At 43.0% G+C, this 26,350-nt stretch overlaps 1 protein-coding gene across 2 annotated transcripts in view; it reads left to right on the top strand.

Annotated features, from left to right (window-relative positions):
- htr4 (5-hydroxytryptamine receptor 4) overlaps positions 1-26,350 on the top strand; it is a 72,085-nt gene that overhangs the window by 34,654 nt on the left and 11,081 nt on the right. The window contains exons 3-7 of one of the 2 annotated variants that reach the window (XM_086178822.1): positions 2,706-2,819; positions 5,419-5,619; positions 9,928-10,081; positions 14,862-15,445; positions 20,493-20,572. In XM_086178822.1, the coding sequence (XP_086034948.1) occupies positions 2,706-2,819; positions 5,419-5,619; positions 9,928-10,081; positions 14,862-15,445; positions 20,493-20,556 (1,117 nt within the window). In that variant the 3' untranslated portion in view covers positions 20,557-20,572. The remainder of the gene's footprint in view (positions 1-2,705; positions 2,820-5,418; positions 5,620-9,927; positions 10,082-14,861; positions 15,446-20,492; positions 20,573-26,350) is intronic. The other variant, XM_086178821.1, reaches the window with a different exon arrangement.

Raw genomic sequence — 26,350 nt, 5'->3', positions numbered from 1 at the left:
GAGGGTGTTTATAGGTCCTGTTGTGATTTTCGTGCCAAAACACCAGCAGAAAATTCTGAGATTTATAGAATTAGCAATACATGTACTGAAAACTACACAGGCGGCCCAGCTTTAATAGTTTTGTGGGCCAAATATAATTACAGTGCAGGCCAAATTTGGCCCGCCGGCAAGAGTTGTTTTTTTTTGTCACTTTGTGAGATTGTCATGAAACATCGCACTCGGTGTGCTTTTATTTCTTAGCATGATTGCTAATGAATTCCAATTAAATGTTTGGATGGATTGGCTGTTGGGATCCCTAATATGACTGCTGAAGGGAAAAGAAAAACAGGACGATGAAGCTAATACATTAGCATGATCGGTTTTGACTTTATTTTGCCAGGTGGCACGGTTACTGTGGCAACGCGGTCTTTGCTTGATTCACATCATTGTTTTTTAATCGTTCGTTCAAACTTGTTGCATCCTGTCGTGTCCATCGCGCGCAGGTTTGTGATTGGTGGAGAGGAGGGAGAAGTCCCGCCCCTTTTTTAAAATCTTTTTGGTGATGCTTGGGTTAGCTAAGCTAATAGCGTGCATTCAGTGAAGGCTACCAATCGCTAGTTTTATCTGTCGATACAGAATGATTGAAACTTACTAAACTTGCAGCTGCCTTTTTAATTCCAGGCCTTGAAGGAAGCTTCGAAAGCACCTGAAGGCATCGCGGCAGAGAAAATAAACTCGCTCTGCCTGCTAATCGGCAAAGCGGGGCGAGGGTGTGGGCAGAGGGGGAGGGCGGAGAGGTGGAAGGATCAAACGCCATGCCAAAAAGCCTTTTGATTGACAGTTTCTCATTCTTTCTATTCTAAATGTTTACCTGGAAGAAGATGGCGAGCAGGTGGCGTTCCCCGTCAGCTCGGAGGAAACACAGATGTTGCAAAGCCGCTGGAGATGCTCGCTTTCCGGCGCCGCCTTCGTACTCCTAATTCAATTTCATTCATTTCGAAAGCTAAGGTGTTTTTTTTTTTGTCTTGGTGGTTTCAGGGGCAGTTGGAAAATCTGTCCGCGCTATTTTTTTATGCTAAATCGACATTTTTCCGACAATGATGGGGTTGAGGTTTCATTTTTTTGCCTTCAAAGTCTGGGATCTCCGTCAAAGAGAGGCACTCACACACACAGACACACATTCACACACACACACACACACGGGTACACACATGAGCACACAGGTATGAACACACACACATACAGTACATATAGAACACACATATGCACTCATATATATATATAGCCAGATCAACAAATGTAGTCACACACACACACAAAAATACAGGTAAGCATACACAAACACATATACAGTCACACATACAAACAGATGCCAAAATGAAAACACACACACACACAGACACACACACACACACACACATACAGTCACATATAAAAACAGACCCACAAATGTAACCACACAGAGAACCACATAGGTAGACACACACACAGATGTACACACACACACACACAAGAAAATCTGTTCGCTCTCACATGTACATAAACACACACTTACACCACTCACACGTGCACACACATACACACAACTACATACACACTAAAGCCATAGAAACACACCAAAGAAATCAATGCAAGTATACATGCACGCAAAGAGATATATGCACACACAGGTATACACACACTAAAGATATACACACCAGCAGACACAGAGCAAAACACAGATTTGCTGTTAAAACACACAGACACACACACCCATACACACACACACACACACACAGATGCTCATACACACACGCTTTTTTTTCACGACTTTAAATCAGTGTCTCTGTGAAAGTCAACTTCCTGGACCCCCACCATGGTCCTGCCTATTTAAAATAATGATATGAAATAAAATGTTTTCCTGCTAGAAATTAAAAAAAAAAAAAAAATTAATTCTTAATTAAGGGGTTTAAATGATCGGTTCCAGTAACCAAGGCCTTTAGCCGTAGGCGCTAGCTGGTTAGTGCAGGTAAACAGTCTCAGTGGGGAAACCTCCAGCATGCCCTCATTAAGAAAAGTAAAACATACACGCACACACTCATACTCACACACACACACACACACACACGGGACATGGATGCGTCCTCCCAGCAGGTGAGAAAAGGCCCGCTGGAGCGTGGATGAAATGGGGCATGGAGCAAGGGTAGAGGACCACACAGGTGTGTGTGTGTCTGTGTGTCTGTGTGTGTGTGTGTGTGTGTGTGTGTGTGTGTGTGTGTGTGTGTGTGTGTGCGATAATGATGTCGAGCCTCTGGGCCAAGGCCAGGCAGTGCCAGCAGGTGTTTGCTTCAACAGAATTTCACAATTTCATCCACCTATATTATTAATCTGCACGAAGGGGCACTCTGGAGGGGATGCGGTTAGCGGGTAGTGGTCAGGGGTTAGCAATTAGCTTAGCTCTGTTGCTACGTTGAATATGGTGACCGGCTGCGATCCACTGCTGGGTTCTCTACATGTTCTTCTGCTTGGGTTCCCTTGAGGTTCTCCGTCCAAAAACAGTCAGTGGGTCCATGAAGACTCTATATTGTCTCTATGGGGCTGTGTGATTGACAGCTGACCCTGTGATTGACAGCCAGGTTTAGCCCCGCCCCCACCTCACTGGCAGCTGTGATTGGCTCCAGCTTTTGTTGTGTTTTTATTTGTCAGACTGACGTGCTGTTCTTGTTGTTGTCGTCTGGTTTCCATAGCGATAGCACACCCAAGCGGATGGCCCTGATCTGCTTCTTGTCCCTGGTGATGCTGATGAGCGTCCTGGGCAACCTGCTGGTGATGGTGGCCGTGTGTAAGGACCGCCAGCTCAGGTACACACACACACACACACACACACACACACACACACACACACAGGAATGCATGTGCAAGTACACACACACAGACACACAGGTATGCATACATAGGTATAAACACATAGGAATACACAGACAAGTATATATACACACACACACAAGCACAGAGCCCTACAGGTATACATGCATAAAAAGAGGTACACACACACACAAGGGTGCGCACACACAGATACACAGGTGCCCACATGCACAAGCATGTACATACATACACATGTACATGCACCTCTTTGGAGTGACACAGCCATGCAAAACCACATAGGTATATATAAACACTCACACATTGGCATGCACACACAGGAAAACATACTCATGCACACACACACACACATATACACACACACATACACACACCGACTTCAGGCCCCACTCCTCCTCCTCTTTGTCTGTTCAGGACACAAAGGTGTGTGAAACTCAACTAAGACATGAAGCGGAATGTGTGTGTGTGTGTGTGTGTGTGTGTGTGTGTGTGTGTGTGCGTGTTTGTGTTGTGTGATTGAAGGCCACAAAGTCACCGCTGCCGTGTCTCAAATCCCCAAGGAGTGAAAGAATGACATGACATTTTTGTTTTTCTTCTCGCCACACACACACACACACACACACACACACACACACACACACACACACACTCACACACACACAAACAGGCATCCCTGGTTTACAACTTTCATCTCGTGTTTTCATCCATGAAATCAGAAATCCTTTATAATCTTTTTTTGTTTGTAGTTTCCAAGTAAAAGTGATTTAGCTATATTTTTTAATTTAGAATTTCATTGATTTTTTTTGTTCCAGTTCCTCTTTTTAAAGTAATTCTGTAATATTTTTTTGTATTTATTTTGTGTGTTCATTTTATTTAGTGAGTAATTTGTAGGTGGTAACTGGCTTATTTCAGGTTGTTACTAATGAGTAATAACAATAGATATTTTCTAATTGTACTTGGGGATTTTCAAACAAATATATGTAAATAAATACATATAAATTAAAAAAAATTACACATATATCTATATATCAATAAAATTTAGACTTGTTTTGATTCTTTTAGAAAATAAATATATTTCTTGTTAATTTGACACCAATTTCATGAAGTTAATTTGTGTATGTTGGAATAATAAGCCATGATATCTTTAAGTGTGTGTGTGTTAGTGTGTGTTTGTGTGTGTGTGTGTGTGTGTGTGTGTGTGTGTGTGTGTGTGTGTGTGTGTGTGTAAGACAGTGACAAAGTCACCACTTTCACATCTCATCTCCCCGAGGAGTAAATCATGACACGCCATTTTGTTTCTTCCCGCCTCATTGTCAGCCTTTACCTTCGGGATACACACACACACACACACACACACACACACACACACACACACACACACACACACACACACGTGGGTGTGCACAAGACAGACTCACGGAAGGAAAAAAAAAACAAAAAAAAGCAATGTAAGTTTGCAAAATGTCATCTGATCCTGGACATGTACCTGTTCTCAGGCACAAGCGGCTTAAAGTTCTCTACGGAACGCAGAGGTCCAGTCTTTCCAGTAGCCGATTGATAGATATCAATCAATCTATAGATAGATAGATAGATATTCCTAATATTCAGGCAGAAGGATGGATATATAGATCAATAGATGTCTCGATGGTTGGAAAGATGGATAGATGAATCGATGGGTGACGGATAGATGGACGAATGAATGGATGGACAGACAGACAAATTAAAGATTAATATTATGGTTAACCTTTATTATTGTTATTGTGTTTGTAGGTAATCAAAGAAAAATATAATAATTATAATTATTTTTATAACAACAATATAAATAATCATGAATATAATGTTAATAATAATAATAATAGGAGAGTTATAGAGATTAGAGAGGCATTTCAGACACATACGCATAAAAACACACTTGCGCACATGCACACACACACACTAATATTTTCACATATAAAAGAATACCTGTGAATATAATATTAAAGTATTAATAGTGTGATAAATTATGCACAAAAAAGACAACAACATTTTATTAATATTTATTTTAATATTTTTACTACTAATATTATTACTATTATTAGTAGTAGTACTAATTATAACAATAACAATTATTATTATGATTTTTTTATTTGTTATTTGCTGTTAAATTGACAATAACTAAATATGCACAATATTGGCTGGAGAGAACTAGCTGGTCCTGCTTGGAAAAAGGAAAGAGCTGCCAGACAAGATTAGAGGTATTTGAGACACACACACGCACGCTCGCACACACACACACACACACACACACACACACACACATACACACACACACCTCTGCAGCGGGAGGTGACTCACTGGCTGCCGACCCTTCGTCAGTAATCGTGGCACAAGCACAAGCTTCCAGACGGCCTTCGCTGCTGTCAGCGTGTCAGGAGGAGTGTGTGTGAAGAGCAACCGCACACACACACACACACACACACACACACACACACACAGTTGTGTGTTGGTTGACGTTGTTCCTTTGTTCTAACCCACGTTTGCTGACGATACTCTTAAATATCTCCCTAATCTCCTCCGTGATTTTCACCCCCGATCCAGGAAAATCAAGACCAACTACTTCATCGTGTCACTTGCGTTCGCCGACCTGCTGGTCTCGGTGCTGGTGATGCCCTTCGGCGCCATCGAGTTGGTCCACCAGCATTGGATCTATGGCCAGACCTTCTGTCTGGTCCGGACCTCGCTGGACGTCCTCCTGACCACGGCCTCCATTCTACACCTGTGCTGCATCGCCCTGGACAGGTGTGTGTGTGTGTGTTGCCTGACAGGGATTTACCCAAAAAAATTCAAAATCATGATAGGTAGATTTTTATTCGATTGACAGTATGTCTCCATGGCAACAACCCCGCAGGAGTGTTTATCACACATTTTTTGGTGACGGTTGCCTCTTTGGTCTGGGTGGATGTGATTTTCGTTGCCATGGCTATGCCGAACTTTTCCGCGGAGACATCATCCTCATTTCCAAAAGCGGTACTACGCCTGTCCAAAAACGGGGATTGCTTTTTTGTTTTTGAACACAATCCAACATTCCTACTGGACCTTTGTTTTTTTTTGTTGTGGGGAGGGGGTTAAATCCAGGGTTGCTATGGTAACCAGAAGCACTGTACAATGTCGGTCCCCTCGTCCCTTACGAGGTCGCCATCATCGGGGTGAGGAGCCTCTGCTGCCCGGCTGGCAGGCCCTCTGTTATAGAAACGGTCATCTAAAAAACTGGGGAAGATATGGGATGAGTCAGTGGTTGCCAGGGCAACGGCGAGACAGCGATGACGAAAGGCAACCTCTCTAGGCGGTGATCGCTAATCCGTTAACCCTCCCAGGGTAGTTCAAAGATACCACATCCATCGGTTGAATCTTCACAATGGCGGATTTTTATTCTCAAATCATCCTTTAAGTTACTTATCTTATAATAAATGTATGTTCATCATCACAATGAACATAATGAATGGATGAATATAAAAATTTAAAATATAAATCAAAAAATAAATGATGGATAAACAAGCAAATAATTCCATCACACAAATATGTTCGATAAATACAAATCAACACATAAATAAAATAAATCTAAACAAATAAAGGAAATCATAAACAAACAAGCAAAAAAGCACAAAAATCTATAAATGAATGATTGAAGAAATTAATTAATAGATAATCCACCAAGCAAAGAAATACTAGGATATATAAAATAAATGTATAACAAAAGACATAACTCGTACATACAAATAAACTGTCAAATTCATCCATAAACAGACTAACAACTACAGCACAAATAAAATCAATAGATAAATAAATATCTTTAAAATATAAGATTTTAAATAATACTAATAAATTATTGAATAGCAAGATTGCGTAAATAATCATGCAAAAAAGAAACAAACACAAAAATATTTGGATAATATATTATATTATATGGAAAAAAAAGGCATCTGTGTGCCTCTGCTTCTATTCTATGCCGCTAAAACTTGAGGACAGGAAAAAGTGGAGGAAGGGGGGTTAAGAAAACAGAGAGAGGAAAAGAAAGGAGAACAAGAGAGAAGATCGTAGAAGATAGAAGAAGAGAACATCTGCCGGAGAGAAGCGTGCCATTCAGTTCCTGCCTGAAAGGAAAACCAGGAAGTGAATTCACGACAGAAGCACAAAGAGGAGGCGAAGGGGAAGCAGCCGCACAAAGAGCCGCTGCCACCAAGAGTTGCATGGAGGAGGCACTTTAGGGGGTGGGAGGGGTCAGCCATTCGATTACCCGATCACTCGTCAATTCTTGAATACATCGGTTTTATTTATAAATAATTACGTATTCATTTTCATTATAGTCAAATACGTTTATTTTTATTTATTTATTTATTTATTTTTCTTATAAATGATTTTTTTATTTAGTTTATTGTGTTCATTTATTTATTTCTAGTGACATTATCATTATGATAAATAAACAAATTATTATTATTGCTATTGTTATTATTATTGTTTATTTAATTATGTGTATTTACTTGTCTATTTATCTTTCTTTGTTTACTATATGATATGATATAATATGATATATTATTTTGAGTATGTAGGTGCTTCCTAATATTATTATTTTATTATGTTTATTATTTTATCTATATTTTTTATTTAAAGTTTATATTATTATCATTATAACTATATAAATCATTATTATTATTGTTTTTGGTTAATTATGTTTGTTTATTCATTTTTTCTTACCAATTTTAGTTTTATTATTGATAATCATCATAATTGTTATTAATTTTATTTAGTTTATTATCTTTATTTATATTTAGTTTTAATATTACTACTATATTTAGTAGTAATACAAGTAACAACAGTAGTAGTAAGAGTATTAGTAATAGAAATTGCTCATTATGATTTAACATCATGTTATCCTCTCCATCACACGTTCCCTTGGAAACCAAGATTCCAGCTTATAGAAAGTGGGTTGCGGCTCTGTTTGAACTTTGACCTTTGGCGTGACATTGTTCTACTAAAACAAGGCACTTGGAAGTTTTGATATGTTGGAGTTGGAAAGTAACAAGGGTGTCTGTGTGTGTGCAGGGATGGCGTGCACACTTGAGCCATATGCACCGACACACACACACACACACACACACACTCTTTCAGGTCCACACTTTAAGAATCAATCAGTAGCCTTTCAAAACTGCTATTTTGGGAATTCAAATAGAAAATGGGTCTCTTGACCTTTCTGAATGCCACAATGCTCACAGAACAAGCGCACACACACAAACACACACACACACACACACACACACACACACACACACACACACACACACACACACTTATGAACACATATATACACACTCTTGTTTCTTGTGCTGTTAAATGCCAGGTCCTGTTAATGTGTAATGAGACTGGATCGCGGTAGTGGCGACCACTATCGAGCGGATAAACTGGATTATGATCAAAATGTTGCCACAAAGACGATCAGGATGGTGGTGTGTGTGTGTGTGCGATGGGGCGATAGTTTTGAATTTGCCCGCCATGTGTGATCGCCAACGGCAGTCCGGAACGATTCCCAGACGATGTGCACCAATCGGTCTCAAGTCAACGCAAAGAAAGGTCATGTTGTCAAAGATGGACGCCTGGGTCTCGGCACAGGTCAGGTGGAAAACTCAGCGGTCGTAGATCAGAAGGGCAAATCCAGAAAAATCAGGGCAGACAATGGTAGGATCCAAAAGGTCAAAGGTCAAATACAAGATTCTTGGAATTGGAAGAGCGTGAGAGGTCCTGAGGGTATACGAACAGCATGTGCTGCTGGGCGGCGTTTGTGATTGGCCAATTAGGAAGGCAGTAAGAAAGCACTCTCATAAGGACGCCTCGAATGATGCTCAAAGGTTCATAGTGCACATGTTCTTGTGCACGTGCGATGATTCCATTTCTGATTCCAGACATGTTTCCATGTGTACAGCATCACATGTTGGCCAACCCCCACCAACCCTTCCTGCACTGGTCACTGTACTTTGTGACCCTGCCAAAGAGTACAAACCAATACGGCCGACAGGTTGGCAACAGGGGTAAACAAATGATTAATACCTTTAATTTCAAAATAAAAACTGGAGTCCTTGTCAAAGGTCATAGTGTCATCAAAACCTTTGACCCCACCCACAATGAGAAAAACCTTTTTAAATAAATGATCTTTCTAAATGTCATATTGGCACCTGAAAGCATCACAGCTCTTTGGACCAACAAGTCTTTTTTTTTTTTTTATCTTTTTTATAAAGGTGTCCCGCCTTCCTATCTCCATGAAAATGCCAACGAGATGCGGCAGGGCAACCAGATAAACCCCATTCCCTCCAACGAGGCAATGGCGAGCAGTGATTGGCTGCCGACCCAAGGGAGTGGAGGTGGGGATGGGTGGGGGGCGGCGGCGGTGCTTTAAGAGTAATCCCCAAAAAGGTGACGGGTTTCAGAAAGTAATAAACAGGTGCAAATTAAAGAGGGAGTTGTCCGGGGGGATTATGGACAAGAACGGGAATTAGGGTCATCTTGAAAACAGCATCAGAGGAAGGGCCGGAGTGTTGGGTGGGAGGGAGATGGAGGTCAGTGAGGCTTGAGGACGGAGTAGGAGAAAGAATTTTAATTGTTCGACTGTTTCTTTATGGACAGCTTTATGGAGGAGCTAGTCTACCATGTAAAGAAGCCCAATTAGAGTCTCCGGTATTCTTGGAAAAACCAACAAAACACGTTAAATGTACTTCAAATATGAACGGAAAGTCTTTTCTGAACTTCTGTCCCCATGTGAGGACATGACAAAGTTGTTTTGGAGTAGAGGGGGGGGGCTACGATACACTGTATCCGTTCCTCAGGAAAATCAGCCCTTGGTTTTACACCAAGTCCTACGCCTACAAAGTGTCCTTTTTGGATCATCAAGGTAACATATTTGTAGCCAAGACGATGTTGTACCCCAAACGACCGCGATTGTTTGCCAAACGTGTATTCGGAGAAATGGTGGTATCACAGCTCTACGTGGAACAATCTCGCGGTGATACCGGTACCGCCGGCGGTATTCAGTGATTGGCTGACGGCGCTCTCATCCCACAGGTACTATGCCATCTGCTGCCAGCCACTGGTCTACAGGAACAAGATGACGCCGATGCGTGTGGCCCTGATGATTGGCGGGTGTTGGGTCATCCCCACCTTCATTTCCTTCCTGCCCATCATGCAGGGGTGGAACAGCATCGGCATCGATGACGTGGTGAGTACGGCGGTGGTTAGGAGAAGGGGCGGAGCTACAAGGTAAGGGTTTTAGAGAGTCCAATGTGGTCGGGGGAGGGGGGGCAAGCCAAGCAAGATCTTTGTGAGCAACAGATTCAAATCCTGGAGGAGCTTGTTTACATGATGGGAATGTCGTCAACGAGGCCGCAAACAAGGTCAAATTTTTCGTTTATTTTTTTCCGTGAGTCTCCTTGTGGATGCAGAGTGATAAAACAAGGGAAGGAGCTTTGGCGGTCATGATCTTAAAATGTAAATAAAGATTGCTCAGGGTGGGAGGGTTGGCATCCAGGAGAATCAGGACGATTGCATTTGTAAGAAATAGAAAAAAAATGTATGTATTTACTCTGAGACCGCCAGGTTTCACAGTACAACCAACACTTTAAGCCATCCGGGTCAAATGTACCAGCCACGAGAATGCAATGGAGTCCATCTGTCTGTATCATTTTGAGGAGACTTTGAGGAGGCTCTAGATCTCCTCCAGATGGTTCATAACGTGAATCACGCCAGGAGACGTCGACAAGTCCGGAGAGCGTCCATCGTTCCGCCTCCATCGGGCTCTCCTTGGTTCATTCAGTGGAATTAGCGAATGCCTGACTTTCATTGCCAGCATCGCCTCCTTCGCAGTGGAGCTTATGATTTATGGAGCAGCTCTTTCACCAATAGTAGTAGAAAAAAACAAAAATGTGCTGCTCTGGCAACAGACAGTGTTTCAATCTGTAATCTTGAAACTACCGTATTTTCACGACCATAAGGCGCACCGTATTAAAAGGCGCAGTCTCAGTTATGTGTGCCATTACTGTATATAACACACACATAAGGCGCACCTGATTATAGGGCACGCGTTTTATATACAATCCACACCCACACTTCCCTCTTTAACGTTCTCATGGTGTCCTCTACTACGTCCACCTTACACAAGAACACACACACACAAACATACAAGTGTGTGTAATTAAAGATAGAGCAGGAGCTAAACTGAGTTTGGTATTCACATTTTTTCACCGGTAATCATCATCAATTAAACCTATGGAAGTCCTCATCCTCCGTTTCTGATTTTATCAGCTGCGCTTAATCTCCATCCAACATGCCAGGTTCACTTTCTTTACTGTTAGTCACTTTCCGTGCCGCGCGGCTCCTCGGAAAGGATGCCGGCTTTTGCGAAAGCTCCAACAACAGTGCCGGCAGACACGTTAGCCAAGCATCTACAATCCATTCGCAAATTGTGGCGTAACTCGCCCAGCGTTGCCTTCCACTCTTAGAGAAACTGTGGTCTCCTAGAGGACTTCTCGTACCCTGTTGTGCGTATCAGTACCGTGCTGGTCCCCTTCTTCTCCACAGTGTGGGATGTCCAAAGTGAGCGGCACCTCGTCCGTGTTGGTGATGTGGCTGGGCTGGTTGTGTCTGACAGCCATGTTGTCAGTGTTGTTGAAACAACGATGTTCTGCATAACGCACATACCCGTTCTTTTATAAACAATCAACGCCGACACTTCCCCCTTTAGCGCTCTAATGGTGTTCTCTACTACGTTCGTCTTATAACAACAACACACACACAGGGGGCACTGCGCTATAGGGCGCACTGCACACTTTGAAGAAAAGCTAAGACTTTTATGTGCGCCTTATAGTCGTGAAATTTCGGTAATTGTCCAAAAGTTACTATTTATCTCTATGCGGGTATATTGTACCTTCTGGTGCTTTTAGGTAAAAAATATCCTTCTCCTCATGGGCTTTATCTCCAATTGGGCGGCTTCCCTTATTCAAAGAGGCTATGGATCTCCTTGAGATGTGACAGAATGTCAATCACCCGGAGATGTTTTGTGCAAAAGGAGCTTGTTGTGCTCCACGTCTTATGCTAGTGCTAATATATGCTAGTGTTAAATGTGGCCTTTTTCTTCTCTGAAGATGGTGAGAATAAGCCTTAATATGTTCCTTAAGGTAATTGTAATTTAACGATGTTAATAGTTAGAAACATCTATTTAATTGTAACGATTCATTCAAACATTACTTTTAACTTTTTTTTTTTTTTTATTGAGTCTTTTTTTCCAAGATCATACAGCCTAAACAAGGCTTGATTTTTTTTTCCCACTGAACTCTTGTATTTGAAAAAATTGATAAGTAGAGAAATTGCAGTGTACATGTCTTTGGTTTGACCTGCATCAGAGACAAGGCTGTAAGTTAGATTTATGATATGGTTTTCTTTTTTTTTTTTTTTTTTTTTTTTAAGGTTACAGCCCGGGAGGGTTGAGAACACAAATGGACTCTAATTCCGTCAGATTCTGCTGAAGCGGCGTCTCGTTATCCACACCGATGGGAAGGTTTAACTATTATTGATCACCCTGCAATATCAAACCATGTTATAAATATTTATTACATTTTTGGGTGCGGGAAATTAGCCATTTTCCACTAAATACATTTAAAAACATCAAATAAGTAACAAATAAACAGATAGATCATTAAAAAATAAACAAATAAGCGTGAACAATTCATGATAACTAATGTGCCGTACCTTGGACGAAAAGCAACTTCTCTGATTGGAGGATTTCAAACTCGCCCGCAAGGGTCAGCCTATCGTCTGGGCTACTAGCAAACAAAAGGGCTGTACAATTGGACACTCTTTGAACACTTTTTGTCTGGTTGGTCTTATTTTTATGTTTGTTTTTTTTAACCTGAAAGGACATTAGAAAAATCAAATCTGGAAAAAAAAAAAAAAGAAGGTGGAAGAGAAGGCGGGGGGAAGGGCAAGTTTGACAGCAGGGTAAAGGAGGAGAGAGAGAGAGAGAGACTCCTCAGTCATCACGAACCTCACTCGCCCCTGTCTGCCTTTGTCTGAACGCCAAGTTACCTTTGAACCAGCTGTCAACATCAGGACCAAGTGGCTCATTTTTGGCAACACACACACACACCAACCCACAGGTTTCCAGCAGTGTGAGGTGGCAGCTCCTCTCTGCGGGTCCAATTAGCGCTCTTGAATATTCCCAACACCTCATCGTCATTTCTGGCCTCCAAAAAAAAAAAACTGCTGGCAAAACTTTCTGCACGAACACGGCCGCGCCAGCAGCAGGTACAACACCTCTTAACGTTCCCCAACTGCAACCTAGAGTTTCGTTGGACTGGGTGGATTTTTCGTTGACATCACTAGCAGACAGTTCAGTTCACTGCAGAACATTAACACCTAATAATTTCGAGATTCACCAGCCGTCCTCACTTGCTAAGATGCCAATGCAGTGGATGCTAGCCAGCTATCAATCACAGAAAATGGCTTGCTTTCCATGTTAGCATCAAATGGCTTGCTTGGTCTTGTGTGCTGGACCTGATAGCATCATAGATACCGGCCAATGAAGTACATTTGTTTTCTATGACATTTGATGCTAAGCTAGTTCGCCAGAATGACTTTTTATTCTGAAAACCAATTAACGAAAAAGACTGTTCAGCACGCCCCTAGTGGTCACATCCCAACGGTACACTATTACAGTTCCAAAAAAATCGAGGCCCCCCCATATACAGTTTTTATTGGAAACATATGTTTGTATTCATAGTTTTATTCACCGGATCCTGAATAGATGTAATATAAACGACAAAGAACCTACTTTCCGAAAGCATCCCCTCCTGCTCAGTAGTACATATGAAAGTATAAGTTAATGTTCTGTGAGATCTCCCAGTACTTTGATTTCTGGATTGAGTTCAACATTCCCACGGCTTCTCCGTTGACTCTCCAATTATACTTGTTGCGTAAATGTTTTTCAGTTTATTTCCCCAACAAAACAAGAACGGCATCCCTTCCCGGTTCCTCAAGTGCGGAAAATCTCGTCAGTGGTGGAGAATCATTAAAACAACCCATCGGGTTTTAAAGATTTTAAAATTTCTCATTACCCCATCAGTGGGTCAGACATTCCCACTGTTAAGACAACCGGCCCAGAAAAAAAAAAGGGAATTCGCCCTCCGGGCCAAGACCTCTTCACAATCCTGGCGTAAACCCCAACCTGATGTGCTTGCATTCCTGTTTGCGAGCGGGTTCTAAACAAAGCGCGTGACGATAAGTCACAATCCGAAGTGCTCGCAGGCAAATATTTCAAAGTTTAGAGGGGCGGCAAGCGGAGCGGGGGTTTAGCGCCTCGGCCGCTCTTCCTCATCTAAACAGTTTGATAGTTGTCTCTTGCTCCTTGGGTTGGGTGCAGAACGTAAGGGACAAATCGTTGCTCTTCGTTGGAAACTGGCAGGAACCCAGATGAGTTCCCTTAAACTGGAGATGAGCCACTTGGGCTTCTTCCTGGAGATTTGTTTGCTTTTCACTGTGTTTGAATCACGGTAGTTTTGGTAAACCGCAGCTTTGCACGAGGCCAATCGAAATCTGGGATCTTTTTGGTCAATTTTTTTGCCCAATGCCTTAAAATCAGGAAGAATACTGCATAGCATTGGTGCAGGTCACCTTTGGTTCACAAATTCCTGGACAATTCTCTGCGGTGGGTAAGGAACCAATTAAAGTATTGAAGTTTGCACGGGTGCCGCACAACCGCTAGGAAAAGAGCCAGGCGACAAAACGCTTTCTTTTGTCTTTTGCAGTGAATGAAACCTCCAGGGTTTGCAGTAGCATTGGCCAGTCTTGTAGCGTAATTAGTGCCAGGTTGGCTTGTGACACTGAATTCGACCGGATGTTTTCGGACAGATTGAGGGGAACCGGTTCATGTGGTTGCCATGCAACATGATTGTAGTCAATATCAGGGCTTAAGCAGGTGGATAAAAGTAGCTCTGTTTGTTTACCAGATCGAGGCGAGACGCTACAACGAAGGCAGCAACTCCACTTCCTGCGTCTTCATGGTCAATAAACCCTATGCCCTCACCTGCTCGGTGGTGGCCTTCTACATCCCCCTGGTCCTCATGGTGCTGGCCTACCAGAGGATCTACATCACGGCCCGGGCGCACGCCCTGCAGATCAGCATGCTGCAGCGGGCGGGCGGGGCCACCTCCGGGGTCGGCGCCGGCGCCCCTGCGGACTCCGCCGACCACCAGCGGAATCACCGCATGCGGACGGAAACGAAGGCGGCGAAGACACTGTGCATCATTATGGGGTGCTTCTGCCTCTGCTGGGCGCCGTTCTTCATCACCAATGTGGTGGACCCGTTCATAGACTACTCAGTGCCAGAAGAGCTGTGGGCCGCCTGCCTGTGGCTCGGCTACATCAACTCCATGCTCAACCCCATCCTCTACGCCTTCCTCAACAAGTCCTTCCGCCGTGCCTTCCTCATCATCCTGTGCTGCGGGAGGAGGAGGTACCGCCGGCCGTCCATCCTGGGCTCCGGCGCCCCCTGCACGGCCACGCAGATCAACGGCTCCACGCACGTGCTCAAGTAAGTGCTCGCTGTCATTCGACTCTTGGGTTGAGCCAAAGTCGACGCTCTGAGGGGATGTCATTGGGGATTGGGTTGACGGTGTAGTACCGTTCTAGTACCGTTCCAGTTCTAGTCTAGTTCTAGAACTTCACACACGACCATCGACAAGAATCTCACCTACAATTTTCCAGTCTGGTTTATCCAACCACAATGTCCATTTTGATTTCTTGGGAAAAAATTCAAGCTTTGCTTGGTCGCGTCCACACTAGCGCTGTTTGGTCACCTTGAATGGAACTCCACTTCTTTCTGTGATGGTACAATCCAGCGGGGTTGGTAGTTAGCACTCGGACAGATAAAGATTGATCTTGGTTGGCTTCCTATCGAACTCTGGTGCGGTTGGTTTGAGGGCAGAAGGTGCCAAAGAGTGGGTTCTAATGGCATGGTTGACGCGTTCACTCTTTGAATACGCTGGGGAGTGGTTTTCACTTCCTGGTTGTGGCCAACAGACCAATGGTTCTCTTCCTCATTATCTTCTTCTCTGGTGTTTATTGACGGGAGGTGATCCAACCAGAGGTGCATTCTCAGCCTTACAGGCCAGCGATTGGCCCAAAGGAGAGTCCAACAATCTTGCCCCACCCACCTACACCTACCAGTTCCATGGACTATGAGTCATGGAAACAGCTTCTGCACGGCTCAAAGGACTTCAGCTTTTGGGTCCAAACTCGAGTTCTCCAACGCAACAGAACGCGCAAAACCCTTCATCATCACCACCATGCTATCGTGTTTTGACGACTCCAGTTTGAACACCAGGTCGGGTTCAGGAATGCTAGCGCCACCCTGTGGAGTTAATCAATGACTAATTGCAGTCTTTTATTTAAATGCTAAGGTGGGGTCTGAACCACCAACCAAACCATCTGGAAACTCTTGTAACTTCAATAAAAAGGGGTCCAAATGCGACATCATGAATCTTTACCCATAAAGTGACGGTTCCCTTTTGCTTTCTTTGCCACATGACCCAAACCACCTTCCCTCGCCTCGTCACAGCACTCATCTCCCCCAACTCTTAGCCCCGACGCCCAGTTCCCCGCCGAATCATCACCGTAGGCACTCGGCGAACAATGAAATAAGAAGAGCAGACAAGAAGCGGGGTCTCAACGTCGCAGCTCGATAAGGGTGATTTATTTCCAAGCGAGCTGGAGATTATTCCCCCTCCTCAGAACCCCGCCCATTCACAACCCCGCCCGTCGCTCTCGGCTCGGAGGCTGCGGTTTATTCCTCTCCTGACCCCGCCATGTTTCTAAACATAGAACACGTGTTTGTCGCTGATAAGAGCACGACATTGCTGAACGTGAATGTTTATCCTCAGCCCCTCTTACTTCACCCGCTCCTTCGCGCGTCTTCCGACCCCCACCCGGACCGGCGCGCCGTTATCTGTGGCGGAGATGAACGATGGAAAAGCGGTTCATTTTTCCGTGAGCCTTTGTCACGGCGGAGAAGGTCGAGGTCGCCCTCCATAAGCCGCGGGAGCCGGAGACGAAGGGGGTTAGCGGTTGGAATCCATTATAATCGAAGCCTTCCGCTGCGTGTGTGTGTGTGTGTGTTGGGTGGGGGGGGGGGGGGGGGGGGGGGGGGTAGCTCAAGCGCTAAATTGTCTCACAGTTCAAAACTTTGGAATATTGCAACGGGCCTGAGAAACATGAAGCGAACTGCGTTAATGTGTTGTCAATGTGTTTCCGTGGCAACCGTGTTTCTTTGCCGTGGAGCAAACGTCGGTCTAGAAAAGGGTCACGAAAACAACGGGACGGGACGACATCGTCCAACAAGCTAGCTTCCGAGGAGGCGGGTCCAGTTTTATCCCTTCTTTGATTGGCAGCTGTGAAGTGCTGCACTTCCACAGTTTGACCTCCGGGCAAAACTATAAGAATAAATAAATAAATGAAATAAATGAAAGAAAACTTCAGAAGTACCATCCCCCTACTCAGGTCCCTGAGCCGGAGCCCAGGTGGCGAGCGAAGGCGTGCAAAAAAACCCAGGATTCCCCCCTGTTTGTTTTGCTCTCCGTTTCTTTATTTGGACATCGAACCCGCGGCGAAAAACAACGCCGACTCCCTCCAAGTAGGTCAGAGCGCCACTTCCAGCATCGGACGCTCCTGTCGCCGCGCGGTGGGGGAGTGACGGGGGCTGAAGGCGGCGGGAGCTGAAGGCATCCGTGGCAAAATGTATTTATTCATTTCAAAGTTAAATAAATCCACCTACATTATGAAAAATAGGCATTGGTCCAAATGGCATGCTCTTATTTTAAAGTAATAGTTTAAATAGAAGGTATCTATAATCAGTAATCTACAGGGCTGTCTCAGAAAATTTGAATATTGTGATAAAGTTCTTCATCTTCTGTAATGCAATTACAAAAACAAAAATGTCACCTACATTATGAAAAATAGGCATTGGTCCAAATGGCATGCTCTTATTTTAAAGTAATAGTTTAAATAGAAGGTATCTATAATCAGTAATCTACAGGGCTGTCTCAGAAAATTTGAATATTGTGATAAAGTTCTTCATCTTCTGTAATGCAATTACAAAAACAAAAATGTCATATATTCTGGATTCATTACAGATCAACTGAAATATTGCAAGCCTTTTAATATTTTAATATTGCTGATTATGACTTACATCTTAAGAAAACTCAAAAATCCTATCTCAAAATATGAGAATATCATGAAAAAGTAATTTTTGTGTTATTAATTGCATTACAGAGGATAAAGAACTTTATCACAATATTCAAATTTTCTGAGACAGTCCTGTATAATCAGCCAAAAATAAAAATAAATACAAAACGTATTCATTCATTTCAAAGTGAAATAAATGTGCAGATATTATGAAACATACAGTAGTTTTTGGTCCAAATGACATGCTCTTATTTTGAAGTAACAGTTAAAATAGAAGCATTTGATTTACATCTATAATCAATAATAATAATAATAAAGAGGGAATCAGCCAAAAATAAAAATGAGTGCAAAAATATGCATTAATTCACTTAAAAAGGGACATAAACATACAGACGTTACGAAATGTTGCTTTTTGGACGGAAATGATTGTTCTTATTTTGAAGTAACAATTAGTAGATACAATTGATTGACATTTATGATCAATAATGATAGTGATCATGAAGAAATCACGCAAAAAACAATATAGAAAACATATTGATCCATCTCAAAGTTAAATAAAAGTAAATATTTTGAAAAGAAGGTTTTTGGTCCAAATGGTAGGCTTATATTTTACATTAACATCAATAATCAATAATGAGTATAATCATGAGGGAAATCAGCTATAAATACAAAATGTATTGATTCATTTCTGGGTTAAATAAACGTACTGATGTCATGGAATGTTACTTTTTGGCTGGAATCTCATTCTTTTATTTTGAAGTAACAGTTAAAATAGCTACTTTTGATTGATAAAATCAATAATGATAGTGATTGTGGAGGCAAAATTAGCAAAATATTGCGAGAAATTATTCAAAATTGCCACCATAAAAGTCATCATTAAAAAAGGTACATTCAAGCTGCCCCTCCCCCCCATACACACACACACACACACACACACACACACACTCAGGCACCCGATTGCATTTCATGACCCCTAACCCCTCCTCCGGGTTGTTGGAGAAAACACAAACAAAGCCAGGTTTAATCCGATAATGTTGTGTTTTCATCGGATTCTTCCTCCTCATCCTCGCAGCGGCGGGGATGATTTAAGTCGGAGCCCCTTCGGCAGTCAAACTTTGGAAAAACACAAGGTGTTCATTCAGGTTCATCCATTTGACTTTCAAAGCATTATTTTTTTTTCTGAATCTCACATTGATTTTGTAATTTAAGATTGCATTTTTGTTTTTTAACATTCGGTCCATTTTTGATCACCCAGATATTAAGTGAATTCCTGCCGTCTAATGTTTGATTAAGTTAGTTTTCATTCATTCATCCAATCATTCTCTACAATGCTCATTTTGCAGTAAGGTTAGCAGCCAATCACGGGGCCTCATATAGACATACAACCAGATTTGTTTAATTTTTTTTTGTTTGTGTGTATTATTTAGTTTTCTTTTTAAAATTTCAGTCAGTAGGGCAATTTTCCTCACACTGTTTTAAAAAACAAAAATTATAAAAATTGTGTATACATATTATTTACGGTTGTTTTTTTTCTTGTATTCATTAATGTGGGAATCTTTTTTATGATACATTTTTCACATTTTCAGACAATTTCTCACCCCCTCCCATGGGAGCTGGAGGTGAGGCAGGCCGATGATGAGGGGGAACAAACCAATTCCCGCGTGGCGGGGTGTGTGTGTGTGTGTGTGTGTGTGTGTGTGTGTGTGTGTCTGTGTGTGTGTGTGTGTGTGTGTGTGTGTGTGTGTGTGTGTGTGGAAATGTTGCCACTCCCAGCGGGTCCAGGACAGAGGCTCTCCAGCTGACAATATTAGCTTTGACTGAAAACATTCACATACATAAACACACACACACACATATACACACACACTCTCAGGAGGACGCCGTCGCAGAGGTGATAATGGCTTCACCTCTGGGGCTAATAAGCCAAACAGAAGTCTGAATGACTAAACACACACACACACACGCACAAACACACACACACACACACGTTTCAGAATTCCTGTCTTGTCTGAAGGCATACTAACATTCTTTTCCCTTTTTCTCCTCCTTCCTTCCCTCCCTTCCTTCCTTTCTTGGCCTTATCTCCTCCTCCCTTTCCTTCATTCACCTTCCCTCTTTTCCCATACTCCTCCTTCCTTCCTTCCTCGCCTCCTTCCCTCCTTTCCTCTCCTCCTCCTCATTGTCTCCCGCATCGTTCCTCCACTTCTGCTCTATTTGTTTTTTATCGCCTCTTCGATTTTCTTCCTCCCGCCTCATTTCACTCTTCCTCGTCTCTCATCTCTTTTCTTCTTCTTCTACATCCCTTTCTTTTTTTCCATTCCGTCACCGTCGACCTCTCCTTCCTCCCCGTGTTTTTTCCCCTCCTCCTCCTCCTCCTCCTCTTCCCTCCGTCCCTCCAGCGGCTGCTCCTCTGCCTCCAAGCTGCTGCTTTGGTTCTGCAACACCAGGCCAGTGCCTGTCTGAGTGCAGGCTCCTGCAAGTGAGTCTGCAGGATGGTGCGCACACACACACACACACACACACACACACACACACACGCATAGGCGTGCATGTGCGCAAACATACAGGTACCTAGAAGAAAACACAAACACACACTGATGGAAAGATGTGTAAGTACAGATTCAGAAATACATGCACACATAGAGAAGGAAACACAACCACACTGCTGGACACACAAACACATGCAAACACACACTCACACTGACGAACATGTACACGCATACTCTCACACACACACGCGCAATCATATGCACACACACACACATATGAGGACAAATATCTACACGCATACTCGCACACACACAGATGCGCACACACACTCACACTGACGAACATGAACACACATACTCTTTCACTCACACACACACACACACACACACACACACACAGGCATGCATGCACGCGAACATGCAGGTACCCAGAAGAAAACACAAACACACACTGATGGAAAGATGTGTCAGTACAGATTCAGAAATACACTCACGCAGAGATAGAAACACAACCACACTGCTGGACACACAAACACATGCAAACACACACTCACACTGACGAACATGTACAAGCATACTCTCTCTCACACACACACGCACAAACATACACCCACACACACATAGTGACAAATATGTACATGCAAACTTGCACACACACAGACAGACACACTCGCAATTACATACATGCACACACACAAAAGGTAACACAAACTAACTGCTGGACACACAAACACATGCGCACACACATACTGACAAACATGTACACACGTACTCCCGCACACACTGACAGAAACACACACAGGTATATACATACACACACACTCACAACCACGCACATGCGCACGCATACTCGCACACACACAAACACATACACACGGGTACACACATACCGACAAATATGTCCACACACACACACACACACACACACACAGAAGGAAACACAAACATACTGTTGGACACACAATCAGGTGCACACACACACATACACACACATGCTGATGAACAAGTGCACGCATACTCACACACACATAGACACACATGCAGGTACACACAGAAGAAAACACAAACACACACATGCAGTTGCACACACACATTTATGCAGACACACTCACACTTATAGACACACTCAGAAGACGACACAAACACACACTGACAAACACACGTGCACAAACACATGCACAGAGGTACATGTGCATGTATCCTCACACACACATATAGACATGCACACACAGAGGAAAACACTAAAACACACACACATACAGTAACATACACACACACACACAGAAGAAAACAAATGCACAATGATGGACACACATACACACTCACAAAAATGCACACACATCCAGACAGACACACACACACGCAGACCAACACACACACAGACGCACACAAAGTGACACTGACAGATACATACATATCCTCACACACCCAACCATATACACACACAAACATGCATGCGTGTACACACACTCACAGAACACTCACATGCATACAGACACACATGCAAATACATGCATGCAGAACAAATACACACATACACAGACTCATAATGACACTCATGCAGACACACACACACACAGACATTCAGATCGAAACACACACACACACACACAAGCAGACAGGTGGATTTATATTCACACAACCACAGACATGAGCATACAAACAATAGTACTCACGCATAAACACAAACATACAGACACATAAATGGTACACACACGCACACACACATGCAGGTTCACGCATATAGGTACTCCCATGTACACACAAACCCACACATATGCAGGTGCAGATACACTCACACACACATTGAGAATGTGTGGACACAAATAGGTACACACTCACACAGATGAACACACACTCATCAAGACACACAAACACAGAGAGACACACATATATGCACGAGGACAGGCACACACACACTGACTCTAACACACACAGAACACATTCAGAGACACACACTCACGCAACCACGTGAACATACAAACAAAAACACACAAACACATTTAAATATAGACACATACATACACACACAGATGGACACACACGCTCATGTTTATGGTGAAAAGCCCAGCAGAGGACAGGCGGGGCGGAGGTCAAAGGTCAACGGCATTAAGCTTAAGCTAGGGGGACCTTAAAAACAATAAAATACAAAAAAAGCATCGAGCGATGTATCTTACAGCTCCATGTGGGGCAGTATATCCCGACACGTGCGTGTGTGTGTGTGTGTGTGTGCGTGCATTGTGCTCGTGTGTGTGTGTGTGTGTGTGTGTGGTGTGTGCGTCTGAAGGACACTCATGCTCTTTTAATCAATCAGGCCGCTGATGAGGAACGTCAGAAGGAAATCTGAGATGATGATACCCCTGAAGCAGCAGTGTGTGTGTGAGTGTGTGTGTGTGTCTGTGTGTGTGCACATGTGCACAAGTGCGTATGTGAGTGTACTTGCTCCTTACAAGTGTTGCTACTATATCTTTCCTGTTTACTTGTTTTCCTAATTCATCATTCTGTCAGTGTTCAGGCGCTCTCATGCATGCATGCGTGCGTATGTGTGCATGCATGCGTGAGTGTGTGTGTGTGTGTGTGTGTGTGTGTGTGTGTGTGTTTGTGTATGTGCGTGTATAAAACAAAGCATTGTTTTTTTTTCTTCAGTTCAGTCTTTTTGTTCATCGAAACTTGCTGGTCAGAGATATTACATACACACACGTAAGTTATTTCATTAATTATAATAATGGATAATTTATTTAATATTTTTTATGGCTGTTATATAAAGTACGTCAAATTATATAGTACGTTATATAAAATACGTCAAATTACTAAGTCAATGAAATTATCATCATAAGTAAATATGCCTATTTAAAAATACTTGAGTAAGAAAATGAATTTGATATTACCTGTGATAATACTTGCACTTTTTGATCATTTCTTATATTTAATTTTTTTCCCTATTTTTCCAGGATAGGTGTCACATATAGCGATTTTTATGGAAAATGCTTATAGTTTGCCTGCTAAGTTTTAGCTTGCTTAGCAATAGCTCCAGGCTGTTCAACAACGTAGCAGCCATTTTAACCCATCTTCAACCCCCCCCAAAAGCGACTGCTTGCAACATTTGTGTTTTGAATGACATAATCATTTGCTAATTGTCGCAAAATTTGCTTCTGCTAATTCACTGCTCTGTTGATTGCCCGAACGGGACGTCAGGTGTTGATTATCTTCAGGGTTGATGCTAAGCTAACAGTTTGCCAGCTAGGGTTGTCGTTGCTCAGCTGTCACTACATGAGTGATGCCATTGCATAACTGAGTCTCCAGTGAGCTTTCATCGGGTTGTTCTTTCAATCTTCACAATAACGGTCTCAACGGTGAGTCTCTAAGCTTCTACTTAGCCTTTTTCACACCTCTCTGTTATCTGGGGTTCTACCACAAATGTTCTACCTCCTCTGCTTGCTGATAGAACGTTCCACGTCAGAGAACCTGACGGGAACCTGGTACGTCAACCTGAGAACCGACCGCCGCATGGAATAACCTTCACCCGGTCCGACCCAAACGCTGAGAGCAAAGTTGGTCGAAGTCCCAAAGTGCTCTTGACAGAAAAATGTAGCGCACACACACGTACGCATGCCTACACACACACACGGTCTTTAAAACGAGACTGTAAAACAACCAATAAAAAAGCCTGGGCTTTTAGTTTCTTCACTCGAGTCAGTAAAACCAGGATTTATATACACACACACATTTTATAGAAATATATATATATATATATATATATATATATATATACATATATACATATATACACACACATACACACACACACACATCATATACGTATAAATATATATATTTACTCTGCCAATTTCACGCAGGTTGCTTTAACATTCATTCATTCATTCATTTATTCATTCATTCATTCCTTCATTGGAAGGACAGGGTTTTAACTCTGGACCGTTTATCATTCAATCACATTTATTCCATACATTTAGTAATTTTGTAGAGACTTAAAGCCATTCACTCATTCATTCACCTGCCATATAGGACTCACAACTATTCACTATCTCATTTACACAACATGTAGACATATAATCATTCACTCTCTCATTAACTCCATTAACCATTCACTCATTCATTCACTGATAATATCGCGATAAACAGACATATGACCTTTCATCCTCTCACTCACATATCATACGGAGACATACAACCATTCACACTTTATATAAAGAAATATAATCATTCACTTATTCGTTCAAAGGCCACAAAGAGGTATGTAGCCATTCACATGGAGACATACAAGCATTCACTCATTCATTCATTATATGCGATATAGAGACATACGGTCATTAGGAGGTTCTGGTTCTGATAGGAAGTTGACTTCCTGAACAGAACTGTGCACGGCATAAATGTTTGCAAATCTGTCGTCTGCGGTAATTTTGTCAGATGTTTGTTTTGTTTGTTTTTCAACCCCCCCACCGAGCTCTGGACTTGGTTTCTTCCAGACCTGGATCCAAGCCTTTCTTACAGGACCTCCACGAAGGTGACAGACCGTGCGTGTGCGTGTGTGAGTGTGTGTGTATGAATGAGTACATGCGTGTACTTGTGCACATGCACGTGCACGGATCCCTCCAGCCGGCCGACCCCTTGCTGCAGGACGCAGCGCCATTTTCAGAGCTATAAGTGATTTAATGGCATCATAGCTCTTTAAATGGTACTGCCGCCTGCTGACAGTTGACCACCGCACAGGAAGCCGTTTTCCACGGCCGCCGCTCATCTTCTGACTCAGCAGTCATGATTGCATGTGTGTGTGTGTGCGTGTGTGTGTGTGTTTGTGTGCACGCGGTCCTCTTCTTCGTTTTGACCTCCTCAGTCGATGGTTGCTGATCTGAGGAAGAGATTGTTTTTCGACGTGCAAAATCTAAAATCTCAAAAAAAAAAATCATTCATTCATTGGATTACTAATCCGTAACGTGGTGTGGAGCCAATCCCAGCTGTCAATCAAAGGGCTATATAAAGAGATACCAAACTGTTTGGCTCTCGTTCGCGTCTGCCAAAAATCTGGAGTCTTCGATGAATCCGCTGAACGAAACCAGGCAGGAGAACGTTAGGAACATGACGGTTCCACCCAGAACTTGCTTAGAGTCTGGAACCTTCTCGTGAGGTGACGATATTTCACAGTTCTACCACAGATCCGACCTGCAACCCCCCCCCACACGCTTACACACACACACACACACACACATACACACACACACACACACATGACCGGCCTCTTTGTGCTCCATTTACTTCCTGTTTCCACCTGCTGCATGGAACCACAACAAACAAACGAGCGGCGGGAGGGATCCACTCTCTGTGTGGGCCGCCGCCGCCGCCGTCGCCATCGCCATTGTTGCCCCCCCATCTGTGACAGGGTGAGTCGGCCGGCCCGGATGAAACGCGGCGGTCAGCGTAAACATGGCGGGACGCATGTGGCGAACATCTGCACACATGAAACATGGCCGATCTCAACGTAAACAAAGCCAGCGTCTCACAGCTGCTGCCGAAATCTGGAAGACGTCTTGGTGGAGCTAATCTCTTGATTCCCAGGCAAACAAGTGTGTGTGTGTGTGTGTGTGGGGGGGGGGGTTTGTGGCCTTAAACAGAATCTATTTTTATCCTCTGCGTTCAGCAAAATCCCTTTTATCCTTTTAAAGTCCAACCCTTTTTTAACGGTTCCTCGGATACATTGTTTTGTTATTTCGTGGCCTTTGTTTCACTGCGACCTTCCGCATCGTCATGAC

This window comes from Fistularia commersonii, chromosome 31, assembly GCF_037954325.1.
Source record: "Fistularia commersonii isolate RoL2024-O1a breed Wild chromosome 31, RoL_Fcom_v1.0, whole genome shotgun sequence".
NCBI lineage: Eukaryota > Metazoa > Chordata > Actinopteri > Syngnathiformes > Fistulariidae > Fistularia > Fistularia commersonii.
This window is presented reverse-complemented; position numbering and strand designations above follow the sequence as displayed.